The sequence below is a fragment of the Cyanistes caeruleus genome, chromosome 13, assembly GCF_971803275.1.
Source record: "Cyanistes caeruleus chromosome 13, bCyaCae1.hap1.1, whole genome shotgun sequence".
In the NCBI taxonomy this organism is placed as follows: Eukaryota; Metazoa; Chordata; class Aves; order Passeriformes; family Paridae; genus Cyanistes; species Cyanistes caeruleus.
Window position 1 is genome coordinate 2,352,396 of NC_141713.1, and position 23,164 is coordinate 2,375,559.

Here is a 23,164-nt window from a genome sequence, read left to right on the forward strand (position 1 = left end):
CTGGCGGGCCCCGCGCCTGCGCGCGCCGCGGGGGCCGGGCGGGGCGGCCATAGCTGGGCGCCCTCAGGGCTCGCTGCTGCTGCCTCATCGCTGGGAGTCATCGAACTGCAGTGTCGGCTGGGCTGGGAAAGCCCTCCGAGAGCAAACCTTACTGTTCCCCAGCACTGTCGAGGCCACCACTGAGCCATTTCCTCGCATCCACACGGCTTTGAAATCCCTGCAGTATGGGGACTCCACCACTGTCCCGGGCAGTGTGTGCCAATGTTCCATAAGCCGTTTTGTGAAGTTTTCACTGACATCCAAACTAAACCTCTCCTGGCACAACTCACGCCTGTTTACCTTGTCCTGTAGCGTGTTAACTGGTGGAGGAGACTGACCCCGTGTCAGCCATGACAGGAGAGGCTGATGAGAATTTAGAAAATGCCAATTCTGCAGCTGTGAGGCCCAACCTTTAAAACTCTTAACACTGTCACTATAACGTGCCCCAGGACCTTGTGCTGGCCAAGCACTGGCACAGGTTATACAGGTTATACAGGTTATACAGAGAAACTGTGGCTACCTCATCCAAGGCCAGGTGCGATGGGGCTTGGAGCAACCAATTTAGGTGGCCCTGCCTATGGTTGGAACTGGCTGAGTTTTAAAGTCCCTTCCAAGATTGTATGATAATAAGGCTAAAAAAGGACAGCATTGTCTTGTTTCCAAAAAGGCCACCACTCACGCCCTCAGCAGCTCACACAAGGGCCCCTGACCCACAGCCAGCCTCATTCCAACAGCAAATCCATCCTCCTTCAGACCCATCCTGTCATGGCCTCTCCCAACCTCAGGGTTTTCCGTGTGAATATGTGGTGTGGAGACACCAGGTCCATGCCCCAGCCTGCCCCTGGATGGAGGATTCCCACCCTGTGCCAGCCCCTGGTGCTGTGAAGCTATCACAGAAGGTCAGGAGAGCTGTAGCAATGGTCCCCTGGAGGCTTTATTTCAGAACACAAACTCCACAGTCTCTTTGGGGCAGCGTGTGGGGAAAAACAGCCTTCAGGTGGAAGTGTGGCCCAGAGCTTCCACCTTCAAGTGCATTTAGGAGGAAGCACCTGCAGAAAAATAATTTTTTTCTGGTTTATAGGGGATCACTTTGATTTTTCTTTGAAAAAAGGGACTGTGCTTTGCAAAGGGAAATTCAGAGGTATAGAAACATTTGGCTGGGGCTCAGCTCTGGAGCCTGGGATTGTTTTGGGGGCTGATGTTGCTGGAGCCTGATGGTGTTTTTGGGGGTTCACTGCACTGGAGTCTGAGTGTGCTCGGTGTTTAATACTCATTATTACAGCTGGGAATTTCTGTCCCCTGTGGCAAGCATATCGCTGTGGAGGTAGCAGCATTTTTGAGGAAGGTAAAAAAAAGCGATTTTTGAAACTGCAGGGTCCCTGTGCACTTGGGGGTTGCATGACCTGACCCCCGTGCATGGTGTAGTGTGTGTGTGTGTTTGTCCTAGTCCCTGTGAAGGGGTCTCTGTGTCCCATGTCCCGGGTGGACGTCGCATCCCCGCCCTTGGTCCTCCCGGCCGGCAGGCGGCGCCCTCGCCGGTTCGGCGCGGTGCCCGTGGTCGCTCCTGGAAGCGGAAGCGGAAGCGGAAGCGGCAGCAGCGGCCCGGCGGGGCGGCTCGGCAGTAGCGCCGCCGCGGAGCGCCGTGAGTACCGGCGGGAACCTCGGGGGCTGGGCGGGGGGCTCCGCTCCGAGGAGGACACCTGAGGGACTTGGAACTCCTGAGGTGGGTGGAAGGAGGGGGCTTGACCCGGGGCGGCCCGGCCTTCCGCCCCCGGTCAGGCCTGGCCGCCGCCCCGGCCATGGAGGGTCCCCCGAGATGTGCCCGCCTCCACCCCGGGATCTGTCCCCGGCCGCGGACGGACCCCTGCGATCTGTCCGCCGCCCCCCCCCCCGGACCTGTCCCTGGCCATGGAGGGACCCCCGGGAGCATCACCGTGGGCTGACATTCGGCTGCAGGGTGGCCGTTCCCACTGCTATTGGCTCGTTAACGTCTACTGCTCTTCGGTTTTATCCCTTTTCCTGCGAAAAGTAGGTCGGGTTAAGAAATAGCAGCATCTGGGGGTAGGTGGGGAGAGGAGGTTTTTTCTTTGTTGGAATTCTTCAGATGAAACGAGATTTGCAATTCAGTTTTGAAGGCTCATTGTCAGTTCCTGATGCTGTCTCGAGTGCAGCACTGCTCGGTGCATGCCTTGGACCCTCCTTCCAATTGGACAGGGCTCTTCTGTTCTGGATTTTTGTGCTGTAAATAGTGTGAGTTTGTTTGGTTTGTGTTGCCAAAGGTGAAACTAAACTATTTGTGTTAAGATGGGTTTTTGTCAAGGTGCAGATCATGTATTTTTCACTTCTTTGGGGAGATATCTCAGCTGCTCTGGAGAGCCATGGGAGAGCCAGTCCATCAGAGAGCTCTCCCAGCTGCCCAAACCTGTGCCTTGAGCTGCAGTGATCCTTCAGTGCCTGTTTGCTCAAGGGAAATGCTTTATTTAGGCTGTATTAGTGTTTTGTCAGGCTCAGGCCAACATGCTCTGCCCCAGCAGCGTACACAGCACTTGTGCAGTCTTTCCATGCTATATATAGACACCCCCTCCCTCCCTTTGAGGACTGACAATCCTACACCTTGGGCTCTCCAGGAATGAACTATGTGACAGGAGTTCATAGCTTGGATCCTTTTGGAGCTGCCCTCAGATCTGAGATTTACAGTGGGAGGACTCGGTTTCCTCTTGCCAGATGTCTGAGCTGACAGTTTCATCTCAGATATACTTTGTAAAGCCCAGCTCACTGTAGGAAGAGATACCTTCTGAATTAACAGCCTGCTGGGCAGATAAGACTTGTGTTGCAGATAAATCTGTTTGGGAAATGCTTTTTTCTCTGTGTCCCCTTCTGGTCTTTGTAATTGGGACAATATAATAGTGTTGGTCACTGCTAGACCCTTCAGAGCTTAGTTTGAGAGGTGCTACAAAAAAGCCCAAGAAGTTAAGGGAGAATAATGGGAATAAGGACATGAGCTGCCTAAGCCTGTGTGGCCTGATGGTTCCAGATCAGCTATCAGTGTTATTCCTTCTGAGCAGTTGTTTGTCCCAGCTCTTGCTCCAATCCTAATCATCCCCTTTGCTGATATCAGTATAGTGAAGTGATTTGTGGAAGTCTCGGGGCAAAAAAGCATGTGGGAGCTTAAAGGGGAAGGATTTATCCACTTCATGACCTAAAATGAGTGGTTGGTATGTGTGGGCATGGGAAACACAACAATTAGTCTGTGGCTCCATGAAGTCTTTAGTCCCTTCTGAGAGGCTGACTGGTGCCAGCCTGTTTCCCACAGCAGAAAAATATTTCCTAGTTCTCTTCCTTCTGCTGTGGCTTTTATTCCCCACGTGAAAGGATGGTTTTCTTAAAGCATTTTTGCTGTGGGGTGTGTTGGGAGTGTGCAGTGAGGGTTTGTTGGAGCTGAAGCTCTGCTGTTCTGATTTTTCCAGAAACATGCAACATGGCAGCAGCCATGGAAACTGAACAGCCGGGCCTGGAAATCTTTGAGACTGCAGGTCGTGAGGAGCAGGTCCCGAGAGAGGAGCAGCCAAAACTGGAACCTTTCTATGTAGAGAGGCATTCCTGGAGCCAGCTTCGGAAACTGCTCACAGATACACGGAAGTATCATGGATACATGATGGCAAAAGCCCCTCATGATTTCACATTTGTGAAGAAAAATGATCCCGAAGGACCGCATTCCGATAGGATCTACTATCTGGGTGAGCTGGCTGTGACAGTGTCACTGCAGGGCTCTTTGGGATTGACTGTTCCTGACAGCTGGGTGTTCCTGGCAGTTAAATCAAAAGGGATTCCAGGCCACACTGGCTGGTCAAAAGTCATGATCGTGATCGTAATACCTCATTAAAACTTGTGAGGTAATCTCCCATGGGAGTGGCATGATTGGAGGTGACCCATTAGGCCTGGAAAAGAGCTGGGAAATCACCTTTGGGGCATGTTCCCAAAACACAAACCATATTAAGTCCCTTTTCTGTCACTCCAAGTAATACTCTCTCCAAAAGCTATGCAGGTTTATCTCCTTTCTCTTACAGCTGTTGGGTGGAACCTTTTCTCCTTCTAAGTTTCCTTCCAAAGCAGAGATTTTAAGTGTAATTTTGAAAGTCCTTTGTGCCTCAGCTACTGACAGAGCAGATTTTCCAGGATCCTGTGGGAAATAAATAGCAGCATAGGTCGGGGGCAGCTTAGAGAGTAAATACTTTTCTCAACGTTTTTGGTCTTAATTATAAAAAACTTCATGTAGTTTGTTGTTCTTGGATTCAGTGCATTGTTTCACTAATTAGTGTTCACTTGACAGAAGTGATTTGGCACCATAAGTCACTTTGAGCAACCCTCTGAATGGCTTTTTGGAACAGGCCTTGTGGTGGAGGAATGCTTTTCTCAGGAGCTGCAGTAGCTGAACATAAATCCATGAAAACCTGGATTAGGGAGAGAAGCAATGGCTGAAGCAGAGGCCTAGGAGCCAGAGCCATGTTCTAGCCCCACTGCTTGCCACTTAGGCTACTTGATTAAGCTCAGGTTTGTGATTCACAGAGTCTTTGCCTGTGCTGTGCAGTGACGTAGTCAGAAAACTGCTGCTCTTTTTCCCCTTTTCAGAAGATGGGAGTCATAATCTTTGTATGATGCTGAATTCAAGCACATCTCGGGCAGGTTGAGGCTGATTCCCCTGGGATGAGCTCTGGTTTCCCAAGTGTCACTTCCTGAGCTATAGATCGGGCTTGGCCTTCCCTTGGAGCATACCTGGCTCCTTCTGGGCTGATCCCCATGTGCCTGGGCAGGAGCCTCAGAAATCTGAATAGCACTGAGACAGAGGAGCAGGACAGGGATGTTCAAACCCCCCTAAAGGTCAGTTATCTTTGAAACACAGGCTGTATATCCCAGACAGAGGAACTGGCACAAAAGCCAGTTGATTATATACAGTTGATTATACAAGGATTGTATAAATCCTTGATTTATACAGCTTATGGAATTAAAGGGCAGTAGGAAGACACAGAGTGCTTTGAGCAGCATGGGGTAAGCCTGGCTCTCATTGTTCTCTGCTTTCTCTGTGACTTGCACTTCTGTGAAGCAGGGAATTCCCAGAGCGAGGCTGCAATGCAGAGACCATCAGTTCTTCCACTGGTAGGAGGGGCCTGGGAATCTGTTCCTGGGCATCCTTTGAGAATGTTTGGATTATTAACAGAAAGCTAATATACTTTTTTTTTTTAACCTCATTTTCACAATAGCAATGTCTGGGGAGAACAGGGAGAATACGCTCTTCTACTCTGAAATTCCCAAAACTATAAACAAAGCTGCCGTCCTGCTGCTTTCCTGGAAGCCTCTTCTGGATCTTTTTCCGGTGAGTCCTGATTTCTTACTTGCTTCAAGCACATGGGATTCGGGGTTTTCATCTTGAAAATTTGAAGTTTATTGTCTTAAAAATGTAAAGACTCTCCTTGTACGTGCCAACCCTGCAGCCATTCCAAAATGAAGCACAGCTTTCTCCTGTGTTTGGAGTTCCATCCTCTCTGTGTGCTGGATGATTCCTTTGCTGGCAGAGATGGCAAGTGCTAATTTGCATCAAGTTCTGTGTTGTGAGATCCTGGGGATTGCTGAAGGAGCCTGGAGTCTCCAGTCACTTCCCTGCTGTCTTGCAGGGGAAGTGATGATTCCCCCGAGGATCAGTCAGTGGCTCTGTGACTCATTCTGGAGCAGAGGATCCCTTTCCCACTCACTGGGATGTGGATTCCCTTTTCCCTGCGGCACATAGCAAGCCTGCACCATCCCATCCATGCACCATGGAAGGCTGGAGGAGGTGGGACAAACCCCACGTGGAATGAGGTGGATTTTTCCCCGTGTTATTTCCCAGGGCTGTCAGCCAGACGTAAAACTCTGGCTGTGCTCTCCTCCCACCAGACCAGTCACTGCACGTCTGTGAAAGTGAGCAAAGCCTCTCCTGCTCATTCTCGAAATAACAGACCCTCAATCTGAGCTTTCTTATACCAGGGACTATTGGGAATAATGCTGGCCTTGCTATGGGAGGAGTGGCTGTCAGTTTACAGTTGTGTGGGATCTGATCGTGGCCTGCACCTACGAGTGCTGATGGCAGAGGCAAAGCAGGAGTGGGCTTCCAGCCGGCAGCATTCTGGAGGATTCCGGAGGAGGAGGATGTCTGCTCAGCCATCTGCTCCTGGAAGCAGGGTAAGGCGTGCAGAGCAGAGGTGTTGATTTGGCTTCTCTGCCTGTTTTTAGGCCATCCTGGACTATGGGATGTACTCCCGGGAGGAGGAGTTGCTGCGGGAGAGGAAGCGGATCGGCACCGTTGGGATTGCCTCTTATGATTACCACAGAGAGAGCGGCACCTTCCTGTTCCAGGCAGGGAGTGGGATTTATCATGTGAAAGATGGAGGCCCCCAGGGATTCACTGTGAGTTTACTCATCTTCTGTCTCTCTGCAGGACTTTGCTCTGGCAAGGACCTCCTTTGGCTTGGAGTGAGAGCAAAGAGCAGATCATCAGCAGTTACTGTGCTGGCACAGGAAGTGACCTTGATAACCCTGGAAACAGGGTTTCAAACTATAAGAAGTGGTAAAATTGTGGCAGCAATGCAGGACATCAGATTTGTTTGATTTTTCATGACTAGCAGTGTCCATAAAAAGCAACAAAAGGCTCTGTGCTCTTGCATGGAGTCAGATGTCACATCTGAGACAATTTTTGTCCCCAGGTTGCAGTTTCCAGGTCATTGTTCCATGGTCAGTGCTGGATGTGTTAGACCACTTTTACATCATTTGACCTTACAACTTTCAGAACAAGCAGCCTTCACTCTGCTGGTGCTGAAGTTGGCCTTCAAAGCTGAAATAATTTATTATTATTATTATAGATGCCTGGTGTTTGTCTGACCCTGTTGTCGGGGTAATTTACTGTATTTTGAGTTGCTTTTGGACAGCCCCTTTTAGGGTGCTGTTTTTAAGAGTGTGTCAGACTTCTCTACACAAGCTGCCCTTTGATTTGGGGCTGATCCTCAGCTCTGGGGAAGAGGCCTGGTGGGACCATGGTAGAGGCACAGCTTTCCCTATAAAATAGCTGCATAGTATTTTCCTGTGTGTAAAGTGGGTAGATTCCTCTCTAAAAATGTATTTGAAGTCAGTGTTCATACTGCTGTGATCTTCTGAAATCCAGGTTACTTGGTGGATATGTTCCTGTGTTATCATATCTTACTGTCTTTCTTTTTTGTTTTTTAATTCCAAATAGCAACAGCCTTTAAGACCCATTCTGGTAGAGACCAGTTGTCCAAATATCCGGATGGATCCCAAGCTTTGTCCAGCTGATCCAAATTGGATTGCATTTATCCATTGCAATGACATCTGGATATCTAATATAGAATCCAGGGAAGAAAGGAGGCTGACATTTGTGCACAATGGTAATGAATCCTGAATTAAATTCCTCTACCTCCTCTGCACTTGTTCTTGCTAGACTGCACTGAGCAATGGCACTAAAGGTTCTCCTGAACCACTACTTGGGGGTAATGACCACTGTTTATTCCACCTTGTTTGTCACATTTATAGACTTCCTGTAGTGCAGATACAGTGGGATGATTCTTTTTCCTGCACTGTGCAATCTGGCAGAAAGAGTTGTTTGTTGGATACATATGGAAGGGCTCTTCTCCTGAAACACAGCACATTGCTTTTCACTGGAACAGCCTTTTTTGAGTGGAACTGTGGGTGGAATAGAGCTGGAGGAAAGTTTCTGTCAGTGAAATCAGGCTGCAGAGACTTTTAGAAACAATTTAGGCAGTTTCTGAATAGCACTAGGGCTTCTGCTGTCCCCTCACACTCAGTAATGTAGGTTCTCATTTCTTACCCTCTTCAACTCCATTTTAGGCATTTATCCTGTAAGAAAGAACATGAGAAATTGTGGATAAATCAATGAAAATCAATTTCATTTTGTATTTAAAATATATAATTTAAATTTTAGTCAATTTAAATTTCTGACACTTCATAATACTGCTTCAGACTATTTAAATGCTTAATATTAAAATATTATGTAAGTACAGTAAAAATAAGCTGTAGCAATCACTCCTTCTCAGATGATAATTATTTATGGAGCGCTGCTAAGTTACCTCCAGGGTAACAGGAAAAATATTGAAGCCCTATGGATATGTCAGCATGTTGAGATGTTATATAAGTCTGTTCCTTTTGGTTCATACATTGAATGAAATACTGATTCTGCTTTCATTTTTCTGAATGTTGGTGTTTCCAGTTTCAGTTGTTCAGAAAGGTTTGAGGTTTTGATTTTCTTAGAAGTTGTAGTTCCAATTCACTGAACTCAGGTAGAGAGAACATTTTCTTTCTTTGACTAATTGAGAGCCTGATTAGGTAGAAGTAAGAAGAGAGAATGGCTTTCCTTTCCTAAAAGAAGCTGCCATGTCAGAGAGGATTAAATCCTCCCTAAATATATGAACAGAGAAGGCTGGAAGCAGAAAACAAATCTGCTGAGAAGTCAGATTTATTACCGTGTAATTGTTCCCTGGGGGTGAATTTGGGCTGTGTTTGGGGTAATGCAGAGCTGGTTTGGTTCTGCAGCACATCATGAACTAATTCTTTGGTGTCTTTTTTTAGAACTGGCCAATGTTGAGGAGGATCCAAAATCTGCTGGCGTGGCTACTTTTGTGCTGCAGGAGGAATTTGACAGATACACTGGCTACTGGTGGTGCCCAAAGGCACAGCCCAGTAAGTGTGGGGATCCAGCATGTCTGACAGGCCCTGTCCAGTGCAGAGCTCTCTCTTGCTCTTACTTATAGTATCTATAATCTTACTTATAATATCTATTAACTATGTGCAGCAGGGAGCAGGTTACAGGGGCCTTGTGAGCACTGTGGGGAGAGACTTCCCTTCTCACAACAGTGGTGGGAGCTGTAGGAGTCTCAGTGTTTTGCTTAATGAAACATGAATCACAGGCTTTGTTGTTGATTTTTCTTCATCCTTCCAATCTGCTTGTGCTCCTGAGATAATATTGATGCCTGCAATAACTGATAATTCTGTTCTGTAATTCTGTAATGTTAATTCATTTACAGCACTGGATGGGGGTAAAGTTCTTCAAATTCTTTATGAGGAAAATGATGAGTCAGAGGTGGAAATTATCCATGTCACATCACCCATGCTGGAGACAAGAAGAACAGATTCCTTCCGGTACCCCAAAACTGGTGAGACCCTGAAACCTTACATTCCTGTTTCTGGAAGACACTTGTTTAATTCCATGTGCCTGACAGCAGTGACTCTCCAAGCTTAGAGCAGAGCAGAGAGGTGTTGAGTAGTCTTTGAATTGGTGTCCAGGTGGTGCAAATGTGTTTGGGGAAGCTGCTCTGGAGGCTGGGTGACTCACTGGTGACTGTGCTGATATTGCAGCCATGTGGTTCCTGAGGGCTCTGGGTGTCAGGAGTTGGCAGGAACTCTCTCTCATTGTCACTGTTTGAGACACTCTCTGGGATCCTGGAAGACCTAAATTGTTGAGGAGTTGATTCTCATTACAGCCCTGTGTTTCTGAGGGAACAGCTCCAGAATTACAGCCTTTTGGGGTTTTGGGAGGATTTCTGTTTAGCTGCTGGCAGTGCCCTGGCAGTTCAAGTCCTGGAGGACTCTGATCTCCAGGATTGCTCTTGGACTTTAAACAGCAAACCTGTCCTGCTGCAGCCTGCCAGGAAAACCACCTGTGGTTACATTTGCACACAGTGGATGATCTGGAGGCTTCAGCAGTGAAGGGCTATGGGTAGGCTTCAAGTGGAGTGCCACTGGAAGCAGGGAAGTGGGATTTAAGCAGACCTGCTGAGGGCTGATTCAGTGTCAGGTGTGGGGCAAGTTTGAACAATTCAGCCCTTCTGAGATGTCCCTGCTGTCACAGCGGGACACATTGCTCAGGTAACAGTAGTTTGCTCTCTTTCCTCACTACTGGAGTCTTCATTTTTCAGAGAAATATCTTTGTTTGGCTGACCTTCTCAAGCTGTAGAATTCATTCAGATCTTGTAGATTCCCCATTTCACTGGGAAAGCTTTCTGCTCTTCCTGGTTTACTATTTGTGAGAAAGGCTCAGTGTGAGGCTGGGAAGCAAGAGGTGACACCTCGTGGTTTTTCTTGTGAGTGCTCAGATTTCTGAGTGTATTTTGTCATGGCTCTATTCAATGCAAAGAAAACAAGCTAACCAAAGCCCAAATCCCTTAAACAGTATGTAGCTTTATTATCATAATGACACTAGTGATGACAGTAGGTTTTTAGGTGTTTAATTTTCACGGATGCTCTTTAGCACTGGATCACTTTCTATGTACCACTTTGGAATAAGAGCCAAGCAGTGAACCAAAGCTTGCTTTGCTATCCCACTCACTCCTGAGCATTTACTTCCACCTGTGAATGCATCCACTGACTGTGGGAGAGAGGACAGCAGCATGGCTCTTGATCTGTTTGCAGGATTACATCCTCTAAATCTCCTCACATTTGCAGTTTCTTTTTTCCCTGCCTGGTTCTGTGCTCTCTCAGACATGCAGGGAGGCTATTTGATGAAAGAACATTCTGCTGTTTGCCTTTTCCAGTCCTGTATGATTAACACCGCAATAATGCACAGCAAACAATTGATGCCTGATTGTTAACATCTGTTTTTATAGGTACAGCAAATCCAAAGGTTACTTTCAAGATCTCTGAAGTGACAATCAATGCAGAAGGCAGAGTAAGTCTATGTTCTGTTTGTTTGCCAAATGCATTTAACTGCTGTGATTTATATATTTTTTTTGTAAAATTAATTTTCCAGTTCTGCACAAAGAAACTTTCCTGGTTGTGATGGCTTCCTGGCTTCTCTGGAGGCAGTGCCCTTGGCTCATTCCTGTGCAGATACTCAGTGTGCAGCAGTATTTCTCAAGGCTGTGCTTTTCTTTGCTCCCACTGGTGTGTGAACTCAGCTGCAGAGCAGAGTATTGTAGGTGTGGATGGTTAGACCTTCTTATGTGACCGATCTCTTGATTGGCTGTGGATGTTGGGAAAATTGGATTGCAAATACAGTGTATCACCTTACAAAAGCATGAACATATGGAAAGAGATAATCTTTGCTTTTGCCCTGGGATTTTTTTTAACAGATGCAGAAATTTCCGTAGCCCATTCCAGGATCTTTGGACAGAGGGGAAATTAATCTTATCAAACAGATATGTGAACAGCCGTAAATTATTGGAATTCTCCCAACTCTTGAGCTACTTCAGCCATCAGCAGTCACCTGCTGGGATAGTGATGCTGGTGTCAGCCAGGAAAGGCAGGGAAAGCCTTCAGGACCCTTTGGGTACCACTGGGATTTGTTCCCAGTCCCAGCAGGGACAGACTGCAGCGCTGCATTTCATGGATTAGAACCACATTGATAACTGGGTGCCATGCTGGATGTTCAACACCTATCCATGAAAATCCTACAAAAGAGCTCAGTACAAATCACCTCCCATTTACAGGGGGGAACTGAGAGTTCAAATGAGTTGTGTGAGATGAATGATGGGTTTGTGAGCAGCATCCAGATTTCTCTGGTCCCAGCCCTGGCTGTACTGGCAGTGTGCAGCTCTCCTGCCGTGCTGGGGTCTGGCTACAGACAGGGTTCAGTTCCCTGTGTAGCAAAGGCTGAACAATATAAATGGCATAAGCTGCACAAAAAAGTCTTCTGTGTCCAGGCTCTCATCGTGCATGAAAAACTGGTTGTGGGGGTTCATCTCAGTGTCACTGAATTGCTGCTTTGTCAACAGATTGCAGATGTTGTGGATAAAGAGCTAGTTCAGCCCTTCGAGATCCTCTTTGAAGGAGTAGAGTACATTGCTAGAGCTGGGTGGACGCCAGAAGGAAAATAGTGCGTATGTTAATCCTGTCTCTGCTCAGAGGGTTTGGGGTCATACAGTCAGAAGCAGATTGTAGTGGTCTCTGTCTTCTTCCAGCTTAAGCCTGCTTTCACTTTTACATTGCTACCAACTTGTTTGTGCAAAGGGGACCATTTTTCCAAAAGCCAAACCAGAGCCCTCCTTGTGTCTTTCTCTGCTCCCTGGCCCTACTGCTTTGGGTTTGGGCACTCGCAGCCTTTGATGTGTGTGTCCTCTCAGCATCCCTGTGAGAGAGAGTGCAGTGCTATTGTCCCCATTTTACAGATGGGGAACTGAAGCCCAGAGAGGTTAAGTGCCTTGCCATGGTCACGCAGGAAGTCTGTGGCTGAGGAGAGAAATGAGCCCAGGTCCCCCAGGCCCTAGGCTAGCGCCCTAACCACTGGACCATCCTTGCTGACCAGACTTACTGATCAGAAAACCTGCTGTAAGTGCTACTTACATTTGCATGTCATTTTAACCCTGTAGATGATGTAGTACAGTGTTTCTAACTCACCAGAAGCTTCTCCAAAAGGATATTTCACTGAAAGGGTTGTCCAGCCCTGGCACAGGCTGCCCAGGGCAGTGGTGGAATCACCATCCCAGGAGGGACTTTAAAGCTGTGTAGATATGGCACTTGGGGACATGGTTAGTGGTGGGCTTGGCAGTGCTGGAGGCATGGTTGGACTCGGTGATCTTAAGGGTCTTTTCCAACCCAAATGAATCCATGGTTTTCCAGAAGTGCACTTCTCCAGGTTTTGAATCTAAAGATGGCTTTCACCTTTCCCATCCAAATATGGAAGAAATCCAGGGACACATTTGCTATATTATCCTGCTTTTTGCAGAATTATTGTTGGAGCTACATATAAAGCCATCAGAATACGGCAGGGGCTGCTGCTGGTCCCTTTAGGTGCCAGTGTTATTCTCTGCCAGGTGTAGATCTAACAATAGTATTTTCACAAGCATCCTGAAATTTCAATTGAAATTTTTTTCTGCTTCATTATTCCCTCTGATTTTTCTCTTCTCTTTCTCCCTTGAAGCACAATTCAAATCAGGGAGAACAGAATGAGTTAAACTTTTGAACTTGCAGTGCTTATGCAATATTAAAATGAAGCGAATTAGGTTCTTGTGTTATGGAAGAGATTTGTTTATGTGGGTGAAATTTTGCACGTGACTTAATTTGCAATTGAATATTCTTGACTCCCTCAAAACACTTAGTGCTACTGAGTGTCTGCTGAGATTTTCAGACTTGTGTCATACTCATGGTTGCATGTTATTTTCTCTAATATCTGTATCCTCAACAGCATCTGGTCCATCTTGCTGGATCGCTCCCAAACTCGGCTTCAGATAGTCCTGATCCCTCCTGCATTATTCATCCCCACAGAAGATGATGCAATGGAAAGACAGAAACTTATTGATGCTGTACCAGATTCTGTTACACCTTTCATTATTTATGAAGAAACGACAGACATCTGGATAAATGTAAGAATTTGAATTTCAGCCTTCTCTGACAGTTTGTAACACTCAAGCAACGTTGATGTTACTATGCTGCCAAGGGGAGTGATCCCATCATGCAAGTTCTGTGCATATTCAATGCTTCCTTCTGTAAAAAACAGGATGTAGAGAACAGATTTGGGATGTGAAAACAGACCTGCTTTGCTTGAGTTGATGCAGTACTCAGAGCCAGAAGCAGAGCCCAAGGCTCTGGCATTCCCAGGCAGCCCCTTGCCCACAGTGTCATTGGCACTCTCCAGCTTCTTGGTGCCAATTGCTAGCACCAGCAGTGCCACCAGATAAAATATTCTCCAGACTGCAAAGATGGATCAAGATGACACTGGGTGAAAAGTTCTGAGAGTCACCTGACAGGCACTGAACTCCTCCTGAGCTACATTTGGTCTGGTGAAACAGATTAAGGGTGTGATGTTCTGGGAGGTGAACTGCAGGGCATGTGCTGAGAGCAATCAGGTGCTGTAAACTGTGCCTCTCCTCACACTGCTGCACATAAAGATCCCTGTCTCTGTAGTGACATCCCGTTGGAGGTGTGCCTGGAAGCATCAATCACTGGCACATAGTTGGATCTTTCAGCAGAGAGCATTTGCACAAAGCCTTCCAGTGAATGGTCCCTGTACAGCAAGCGCTCTCTTAGATACCACGTTCTCTCCTTAGTAAATGGTTTCAGGATGGTGCAGTGAATTTCCCTTTCTCCATTATTTTTACTGTCTGAAATGGTTCTTGACTGGCAGCTCATACTGAGAAGAAAAATGCTCCCAAGTCCTCCAAAGATTGTCCCTTGAAGCAAGAGCTGACATGTTGATGAGTGGGAAGATGACGTCAGCTCATCCTTCTTTAAAAAATCCTTCACTTGCAGGCAGCACAGGATAGAGGTGTGCAGAGCTGGACCCACCTCTGTGTCTAAGGTAGAAGGACAGGTGCAGAAAACTTTTAATCAGTTTGGTGACCAGGATATAGAGTTAGACTGGCAGAAAGCTGGAGCTGCTGGGATGTGGCACTGGCTGCAGACCCCCCTGGCTCCAAGTGTAACTGGTTCTCCCAGTAAGGGACAGTGCTGCGCCCTGTTAGCCTGGGCTGTGTGGTCTGTGCTGAGCAACAAGAGGAACATATTTTGTGTGACTGCAGTGCCAGAGTCCTGCTGGTAACAATAATCCACTGCTCTGTCTTCTCAGATCCATGATATCTTCCATGTCTTCCCTCAAACCCATGAGGATGAGATAGAGTTCATTTTTGCTTCTGAGTGCAAAACAGGCTTCCGGCACCTGTACAAAGTCACCTCGGTTCTGAAGGAGAGCAAGTACAAACGCTCCTGTGGAGGCCTCCCTGCTCCGAGTAAGGGGAATTGTTCTTGTGCTTTAATTGGGCATTTGTTGCTGACCAGTGAAGAAGTAAATGTCCTTCCAGCTGGCAGGAATTATTGCCTTGTTGGAAACTTCTGCTGTTGTCCAGAAAAGCACTTCAGTGTACAGTCATTCCTCTGGAAATTGTACAGGAGTTACTCTGTTTTTAGCATGCCTTAGTTTTAACCTCGATCCTTCCTTATGGACTAAAAGGAAAAGTTTCCAAAAACCAGATGGATAACAAGCTCCCTGTGATACTGTGAGACATAGTTGGCTTTTCCTCTTCACTGCTGGAACTTATTCTTGCTCAGACTCAGGAAATCACTGTGTGCAAAGCTCCCAGAGTGGTTTTTCCACAGCATGTGTTCTTAAATTCACAGTTTCATGCTGTGATACTTAATTTACTTAGTGTGTGTTGAAGGCACCTACTGAACTCTGCATGCACAAAAAAATACACCTAATTTTACTAGAGGTCCTAGTTTCATCCAACTGGTGTGGGTCTTTTTCCCACATAGCATTCTATCTTGGGCTGATTAGATTGCTCTGAATGCATCTGATTTCTTTTTCTTGCTAAATCTCCCTCATTCTAAGGGAAATAAAATCATCTTATAAACACAGAGTTCTTGCAAAATTCTCCATTTTTAGCACCTCATATTTCCTTTGCCTGCCTATTGTTCAGCATAAAACCTTTATTTCTATGCAAGTGATATTTTTAGAAATAAAAAACTCTGTACATTGGCTATTTGCAGGTGACTTCAAGTGCCTCATCAAAGAGGAGATAGCAATTACCAGTGGGGAATGGGAAGTGCTTGGCAGACATGGATCCAATGTAAGTCTTGCTCTTGCTTCCTGGATATCCTGTCACACACACTGCCAGGAGATGGTCCTTTGGAAGGATCAGCAGAAATCTATTAATCCAGTATGGTTTTAGCCAAAATACACAGTATTTCTGTTCTGTATAACTTGTGAGCTTGCACAAGGAAGGAAGGAATGGTCCCCAAACTGCTGCTCTTCTAGCTCTGAGCTGGATGAATTCTTTGGTCATTTGAATCAAACTGACAGAGTTATAGACAGTGAGAACAGTTTTTTGGTTTATCCCTTGCAGATTGCTGGGCTCCAACTCAGCATTGTGGAAGTGGGGTAGGAGGGATGCAGGGGAGACTTTGAGGTGGTAGAGCTGGATATTGAGGGGTGTGCTGTTTGTTTTGTTCCTGACAGATCTATGTGGATGAAGCCAAGAAACTGGTGTACTTTCAAGGCACAAAAGACTCGCCTCTGGAGCATCACTTGTACGTTGTTAACTACGAGAACCCCGGGGAGGTGAAGCGTCTGACAGAGCGCGGTTACTCGCACGCCTGCTGTGTCAGCCAGGTACCTGTGCCTGCCAGGGCTGGCTGGGCTGCCCTGCCTTAGCCCAGGCTTATCCTGTCACTCAGCAGACAGGGCAGTATTGATACATAACAAAAACAGATTTTAGGCTGTGTTGTGCCCTCCTGTACGTTGCACAAGTGTGTGAAACCACCCTGGAAACCAGACTTGACCTCCCGGTTGCTCTCCAGCTCACTTCAGGCAAAAGGAACCAGGATGAATTGTTTGAAACTCCTTGAGCCTGACTCTGCCTGCAGTGGACTAGAGAGCAATCACCAGAGGAGGTGAGCCTGGGCAGCACTGGGTGGAGTTCCAAGAATCCAGCTGGGAATTCATGGCCCAGAAGGTGTGTGACGAGCTCTTCATGCCACTCTTGGATTTTCAGGTGTATCTTTGGCTTTGGAGTGTTAAAGACTCTGGTGTTTCAGAGGCAGAAGTGCTCAGATTTCTGGTTTAATTTGGTCCATAAGGATCTTCTGAAAGATCTAAATGCAAAAGAAACAATCACTTGCTTGTGGCTCTGCACTGAGAAGTTCAAGACATGTTCTCTTTCTTCCCAGGACTGTGACATGTTCATCAGCAAGTACAGTAATCAGAAGAACCCCCACTGTGTGTCACTGTACCGGCTGTCAGGGTCAGAAGATGATGCAGCTCATAGGACTAAAGAATTCTGGGCTACCATTTTAGATTCAGCAGGTAATGGCATGGATGAGGAACAGGAAAAGGACAAGCAGGATCACAGGATAAAAGATTTCCCAGCATAGGCTTGCTTGAGATTTGCTGTTGTGGCTGACCAGACTTGTCTCTGAAACTTAAGGAGTTCTGTGAAGTACAGGAGGGACATTTTCAGCTCAGCAACAAATGGATATAAACAGACCACAAAGGAATTTAGAGTGAAAATTACCAATTTTCTCCTGCCAGTTTTAGATCAGGGAGGGATTTGAGTGCACTCACTTTCTCTGTGTGATGTGTCTGCTAAAGAGTGTGTTCCTGGGGAGGGAGGTGCACTTCTTAAATAGTGTGTGCTGCTGCCTACTCGTGTCTTCATGAGACAGCTCTTGGGCTATAATCTTCCACTGGATTTCTGTTGCCTTTCATGTCTCCTTACCTGAGGCATACTCCATGTCCCGTGCTTTCCACATGTTAGTGTAGCAAGTCCTAAGTGGCATTAGGAAGGGATGGGACATCTGTGAAGAAGAGTTACTGTCATTCACAGGAGAGCAGGGATGGGAATGCGATAGGGCTCAGAAAGCTCACCTTGGGCTGGGGCATTCCCAGTCTCTGCCTGAATCCAGCCACACCCACTGGAAAGTGTGGGAGAGCTCCACTGGGATTGCAGTGAGACTGGTGACAGGACAGTGGTGCAGCAGAGCTGTGTTACTCCTCATGCATTCCTGTTAAAACCAGGCTCTCTGTTCCCTCCCATGGCAGGTCCTCTTCCTGATTACATTCCCCCTGAAGTGTTCTCCTTCGAGAGCTCCACGGGGTTCACACTGTATGGAATGATGTACAAACCCCACAACCTGCAGCCTGGGAAGAAGTATCCCACAGTGCTCTTCATTTATGGAGGCCCTCAGGTGAGTTGGTGAGCAGTGGGATGGGCTGGCAGGGATCACTCCACTGCTCTCCTGCAGGAATGCTTCCTGCTCTGTGCTGAGGGCAGCAGGTGGCATTTTGCCTGTTTGGTGAGCAGATGCTTGGCCAGAGGTGCTGTTTCATTGTTTCCACATCATGGATCCAGGTACTGCCATTTGTCTGAGGACAAGTATGGAGTGGCAGAGCTGGAACTGGGGGAAAAGGGAATCAAGTAGTCTTTGTTCCCAGTTCTGTCTCCTCCTCCTCCTCTCCAGTTTCCTCATTGGACCTCAGTTCAGCTCTTCATCCCTGTGACACAGAATTACTTGTTTTACTGGGAGAAGAGTTTATTGCATAGCAGGGAGAGGGAATCCTGCAGCGGGAGTAGGGATCTTGAAAACTTTACATTATAAAATTGTATAAAGTATTTAAAGGAAAGGAAATATAAATAAAATCTGAAATTGGATTAAGAGGTGACCTCTGGATTCTGTGCTGCTCTTGTATTCCAGGTACAGCTGGTGAACAACCGGTTTAAAGGAATCAAGTACTTCCGACTGAACACTTTGGCCTCTTTAGGCTATGTTGTCGTTGTCATTGACAACAGGGGCTCCTGCCACCGAGGGCTGAAGTTTGAAGGGGCCTTTAAATACAAAATGGTAAGTGGGCTCTGACTGTGGCTCTGTTCTCAGCCAGAGATGGGTTTGAGTGTCAGAGTTACCAGCACTGAAGCAATGGTTTGGAACAGATGCCCAGCACTGCCTGTGTGACACTCCTGGGGTTTGGGGGCAGCAAGTGTGGATAGGTGAGAATTGAGGGAGGAAAGATGCTTGATATGGAAAAGATAAAATGTCATGGTTTGAGGTTGTGAACCAGTTGCAGCCTGACACAGGATGGCTCATAACGAGGCTGTGACTTCTCACAGATACAATCTGCAGCTCACATGAAGAAGGACAGTTGCATTCTGAGCATGGATCACTCCTGAGTACCAAAGCACCGAAGGTGGTTACCTTGGGCAATCCTGAGAAAGTAACTTTTGGCTGTAACTAACAGAACTTTGTCTCTGCCCTGCCAGGGACAGATAGAAATCGATGACCAGGTGGAAGGGCTGCAGTATTTGGCGTCGCAGTACGACTTCATCGACTTGGAGCGTGTGGGCATTCACGGCTGGTCCTACGGAGGCTACCTCTCCCTAATGGCTTTAACACAGAGGTCAGATATCTTCAGGGTATGTTCATGCATTGAGTACTACTCTGGTGGTGCAGACAGAATTTTTCCTTTAACAGTGTGACTTCCATGGGTTGTCACAGCACAAAGACCTTGGAGCTTGCTCTAAACAAGCTAGGACACAGTGCAATGGCTGTTTTCTTCAAGACTCTTCTGTTTGGCTGACTTCAGTGAGAAGTTGCTTTCCCAGCAACTCTTGGACTGTTGAGCCTGCAATGACTTAGCTGTGCTCCTGTACTTCTACCTATCTCAGGTCACCTGTGCTGAAGGTACCTTAGGTAGTGTCAACTGCTGTCCACTCTGTGCCAGCTGAGCTCTTTGTGTTGTGAACCAGGTAAGGGAAACGATCCTGGTGAAAAACAACACCTCCTTCTCATTCTCTGTTTTTTTGGCCCTGAGAGAGTAGTTCCTTGCAGACTGATCATTTCCCAGATCAAATTGCCAGGCTGCTGCATAGCAGAGTGTTCTGAAGCAGCCAGGAGGACAGCCTGGGGATGGGGAGAGGTACTGGAAAGAGGTTCTTGTGCTTGCCTGACCTTAGACCACTGTAATAAACAGCCAGACTGCCTTTGGGTGGAGGTGTGGGAAGACCTGGATATTTCCCTTGAGAGGTGTTTTGTTCTTTGTGGCTACTCTTGCTTTCTTTAAGTCCAACCTTAGTATTACTGGGACATTTAAAAGTTATTTGTCTTGATCCTTAACGATGTTGTATTTTTATCTTTACAAACAGCTGCCTTGCAGAGGGGGTTTAGGTGGTTTTGTGGTGGTTTTTACTTTTTTCTGCATCTTTTTTTCCACAAGCCTCTCTGCAAGCTGGTGGTAGCTATGCAGGGTAGTTTGCTGAGTCCTTGGGAGCTGTTTCTGTTAGACATGTAAATGGACCCAAACCCACAAAACCTCACAGAATGCAGTTCCCTCAGTGTCCTTTGCAGGGGGTATCTTTAGAGTTGCTTCCAGTTTACCTGTAGGCTCTTCCAGGTTTCCAGCACGCGTGGATCGTAGCTGAGCTGTGCTGTGTGTGAGCTGGAGCAGAGGCAGCAAGGATTGCTTTGCTCCTTCCACAGTTAGAGTGGGATGAAGCTGTGGCAGGGAAGCACGTGGCCAGGTCAGGGGGCAGTGTTGTCATTCCCAGCTCAGGGGTCAGTGTTGTCATTCCCCTCTCCATGGCACTGGCAGGTGGCCATAGCCGGAGCCCCCGTCACGCTGTGGATTTTCTACGACACGGGATACACGGAGCGCTACATGGGCCACCCGGAGCACAACGAGCAGGGCTACTACCTGGGATCCGTGGCCATGCAGGCTGAGAAGTTTCCTTCTGAGTAAGTCTGCTTCTGGCTCTTGTCTTCTTTTTCCTGCCAGGAGAGTTCAAGGTCCATAGACAAATTTTTATCTCCCTGATCTTGGTATTTCTCTAATCACAAATGCTCACATTAAATAATATTTTAAAAAAACACCACAATAATAATTATTTACATATAATAGCAACATTAATAAACACTAATACACTAATAAACTTAATACTCAAATGAACATTTGCATAATTACAGATCATTTCATGTAAACCCTTTTATATTATATTTTGTGTCTAAAGAAATGACAAGCATATCTTTAGAACCACATTAAGGTAAACAAAAATTGGCTGATTGGGATGTTTCTGTATGTCCTGAGGCTGTCTCAGCACAGCAGAGCAAGATGGGGCCATGGGCTTTCTTGCCAAAGAGCTGACAATCAGCAAGGTTGAAGGCCTCACATTGTCCAAGCTAGGAAGCATTGCTGAGAAATAAATAAGATATTCAGATAAAAGGCCTGACTGTAATATTCATGTACAGGAAGAACTTTCAGAGGAAGAAGGAACACATTCGAGAAATGTGTCTATCCAGAGCAGTTTACAAATGTGAAATTACTGCTTTCAATGCAAATACTCTTTTTTGGGGAGTGTGTTTGTAGGGATGTGTGTGGACTGTGAAATGAGTGGGATGCTGTCTAGAACTGTTTGTCTCTTGCTTTTCCCAGACCAAACCGTTTGCTGCTGCTACACGGATTCTTGGATGAGAATGTTCACTTTGCACACACCAGTATTTTGCTCAGCTTTTTGGTGAGAGCTGGGAAACCCTATGACCTACAGGTAAGGCCAGAATCAGGGGGTAAAGCTAACGTGTGTCTTGGAGGAATCCAGAATTGGAATTTGTGCTATGGCTGTGCTGGACACCTTGGATGAAATTGTAGCATTTGAGCCAAGCATTTTTATAAATGTTAATATCTTATGAATTAACAAAAAGAAAAATTGGGCAAATAAGCAGTTAAGGCTATTCCTGAGGAGATCTGCAGCTGGAAGGCAGTGCAGCAGGGTTCATGCAGCATAGAAAAGGGTCTGCACTTAATTAAACCCTGCTGGCTCAATGCAGGTGGAGCTCAGAGATCCCACACCACACTACAGGAGTGGGAATGTGATCTGGCCAGGAGCTGCCTCTGCTCAGCCAGGCTGATCCCACTCCAGCACAGCTGGATCCCAGTGAGTTCTCCTGGGTTCAGGCAGTGGAGGATGAGGTGTGTCAGTTCAGGTGCAGACTTAATGCGGGGACATTCCCTGGACATTTGGAGTGTGGCTCTGGGACTGATTTAAATACTGGCACCTTCAATCCTATGGATATTTATTATTTTCTTTTACATTTCAGATTTACCCTCAGGAGAGACACAGCATCAGGGTCCCTGAGTCGGGGGAGCACTATGAACTGCACCTGCTGTATTACCTGCAGGAGAACCTGGGCTCTCGCATTGCTGCCATGAAGGCCATGTGACTGACCTCAGAACTCTGCTCCACGGCTGCTCTCCGGACAGGGAGGTGTAGGAAACTAGAGAAAATAGGATGGAACGTTGCTTTCTGGTGCCTGCCACACGTACACACATGTACACACCCTCACAGACACTTTTTTAAAAGTAAATTTGGTGCCATACAGGAAATTAAAGTACGGTGATCTAATAACTTTAGTTATTAAACTTAAAGTTTAAGCTGTAAATAAAATCCGATGTCTGTCAGTACCATGGGTGTTCTCTTGGGGGACAAGCTGAAACTGAAAATAACGTACTTCTACAGCACCAGATCTTCACTTTTTGCAAGCATTATGACATAATTGATGTATTTTTACAGTGTGTTCCTTGGTATCTTATTACATTATACTGGATGATTTACTCACTACACAGCAAGAGTTTACCTGAATGGTTACAACTTTTATTAATTTTAAATGCTATCATATAGCTTTTATGCTTTGTGAAAGGGATGTGTCTCACTCCTTAGAAGGTGGTCACAAGTTGGACACATCCCCTGTCTAGATGTTAATTGTTTTTTAAGAAGAAAGACTTTTAAGCTGCCTCTTAATATATTTCAAGTTTGGATTCAGATCAGTTGATGCCAGGTTCTTTGATTCCTTCTCCCTTAGGATAAATAATTCTCTTTTCTTCCAGCAGCTTGAGAACCTATCCTGATTGTACTTGATTTCAGTGGAGAAGTGAATTGATACTTTACTGTGATATGGGCATAACAATCTTTTATTCTGAGGTGCAAACTAACTTTAAGTTAAAAAGCAGAAACTGTAAACTTTCAAACAAGCTTCAGAGTGCATCCCGTTGAGATGTTTCCCTGATGTTCACTCTGGAGCTGGGTTTGCAATACTCCTTCCTCACCCTCACATCAGCATGGTATAGGCATATGCATCTTGTTACAATTTAGACATTCAATATTCTAATTCCAAGGTCTGCAGAGGATGTGTGGGGAGACCTTACATGTGAGGCAATATGAACTGTTCTGTTGAATTTCCTCTTGTATGAGGGGCTATTTCCCAGGCTCATGCCCTGTCCAGTCCCCTGTTCCTGGGTCCTTTCTAGCACTACTGTGCATGATGATGTGATGCTGTCTTTGGGAACCCTTTTCTGTACAGCTTCGGGTAACCCTCAAGGAATTGCAGTCCCAGTTGTGTTTTGGTACTGAGGTTTTAACTAAGCAGCAGGCTTGGCTGAAAACATAAGTGTGTGAAAGCACTTTTAACTGGCAACAGGTAATTCAGGATAGAAATCCATAGAAAGTTACTCTCTAATCCAGAAAATTCTCCCTTTGGGACTTGCCTCTGAGACTCTGATAAGTTTTAATGGTTTTCTTAGAAACCGAAGAACTTAGTTTTCTTTCTGTTTTGGTGCTAGAGACAAGCAGAGCATGCTTTTCTTTTCATCTGCTGAAAT

At 46.4% G+C, this 23,164-nt stretch overlaps 1 protein-coding gene across 11 annotated transcripts; it reads left to right on the plus strand.

Moving 5' to 3' along the window:
* The first annotated feature begins 29 nt into the window (after positions 1-29).
* DPP8 (dipeptidyl peptidase 8) lies at positions 30-21,953 on the plus strand. Of its 11 annotated transcripts, none has more exons than XM_086848763.1 (22): positions 30-574; positions 1,322-1,384; positions 1,487-1,681; positions 3,507-3,776; positions 5,298-5,410; positions 6,304-6,477; positions 7,301-7,469; positions 8,668-8,778; positions 9,123-9,251; positions 10,701-10,762; positions 11,808-11,908; positions 13,217-13,394; positions 14,597-14,756; positions 15,514-15,593; positions 15,983-16,135; positions 16,693-16,828; positions 17,564-17,709; positions 18,217-18,363; positions 18,780-18,932; positions 20,108-20,250; positions 20,945-21,056; positions 21,607-21,953. In XM_086848763.1, exons 3-22 carry the CDS (start codon positions 1,513-1,515, stop codon positions 21,727-21,729), a joined length of 2,829 nt encoding a protein of 942 aa, XP_086704889.1. In that variant the 5' UTR covers positions 30-574; positions 1,322-1,384; positions 1,487-1,512; the 3' UTR covers positions 21,730-21,953. The 11 variants fall into 11 exon arrangements, 9 of the variants coding, with proteins under 9 accessions (XP_086704889.1, XP_086704888.1, XP_086704893.1 ...); XM_086848762.1 differs by having other exon boundaries at positions 50-938; XM_086848764.1 differs by lacking the exons at positions 30-574; positions 1,322-1,384 and having other exon boundaries at positions 1,621-1,762.
* Positions 21,954-23,164: the final 1,211 nt, after the last annotated feature.

What these genes read in the sequence shown, in the direction of transcription:
- DPP8 (XM_086848763.1), top strand. Translation starts at nt 1,513, where the DNA reads ATGTCCCGGGTGGACGTCGCATCCCCGCCCTTGGTCCTCCCGGCCGGC. An exon ending in ACGCCTGCTGTGTCAGCCAG is followed by an intron (nt 16,136 to 16,692) that starts GTACCTGTGCCT and finishes CTTTCTTCCCAG; the next exon opens with GACTGTGACATGTTCATCAG. An exon ending in GGAAACCCTATGACCTACAG is followed by an intron (nt 21,057 to 21,606) that starts GTAAGGCCAGAA and finishes TTTACATTTCAG; the next exon opens with ATTTACCCTCAGGAGAGACA.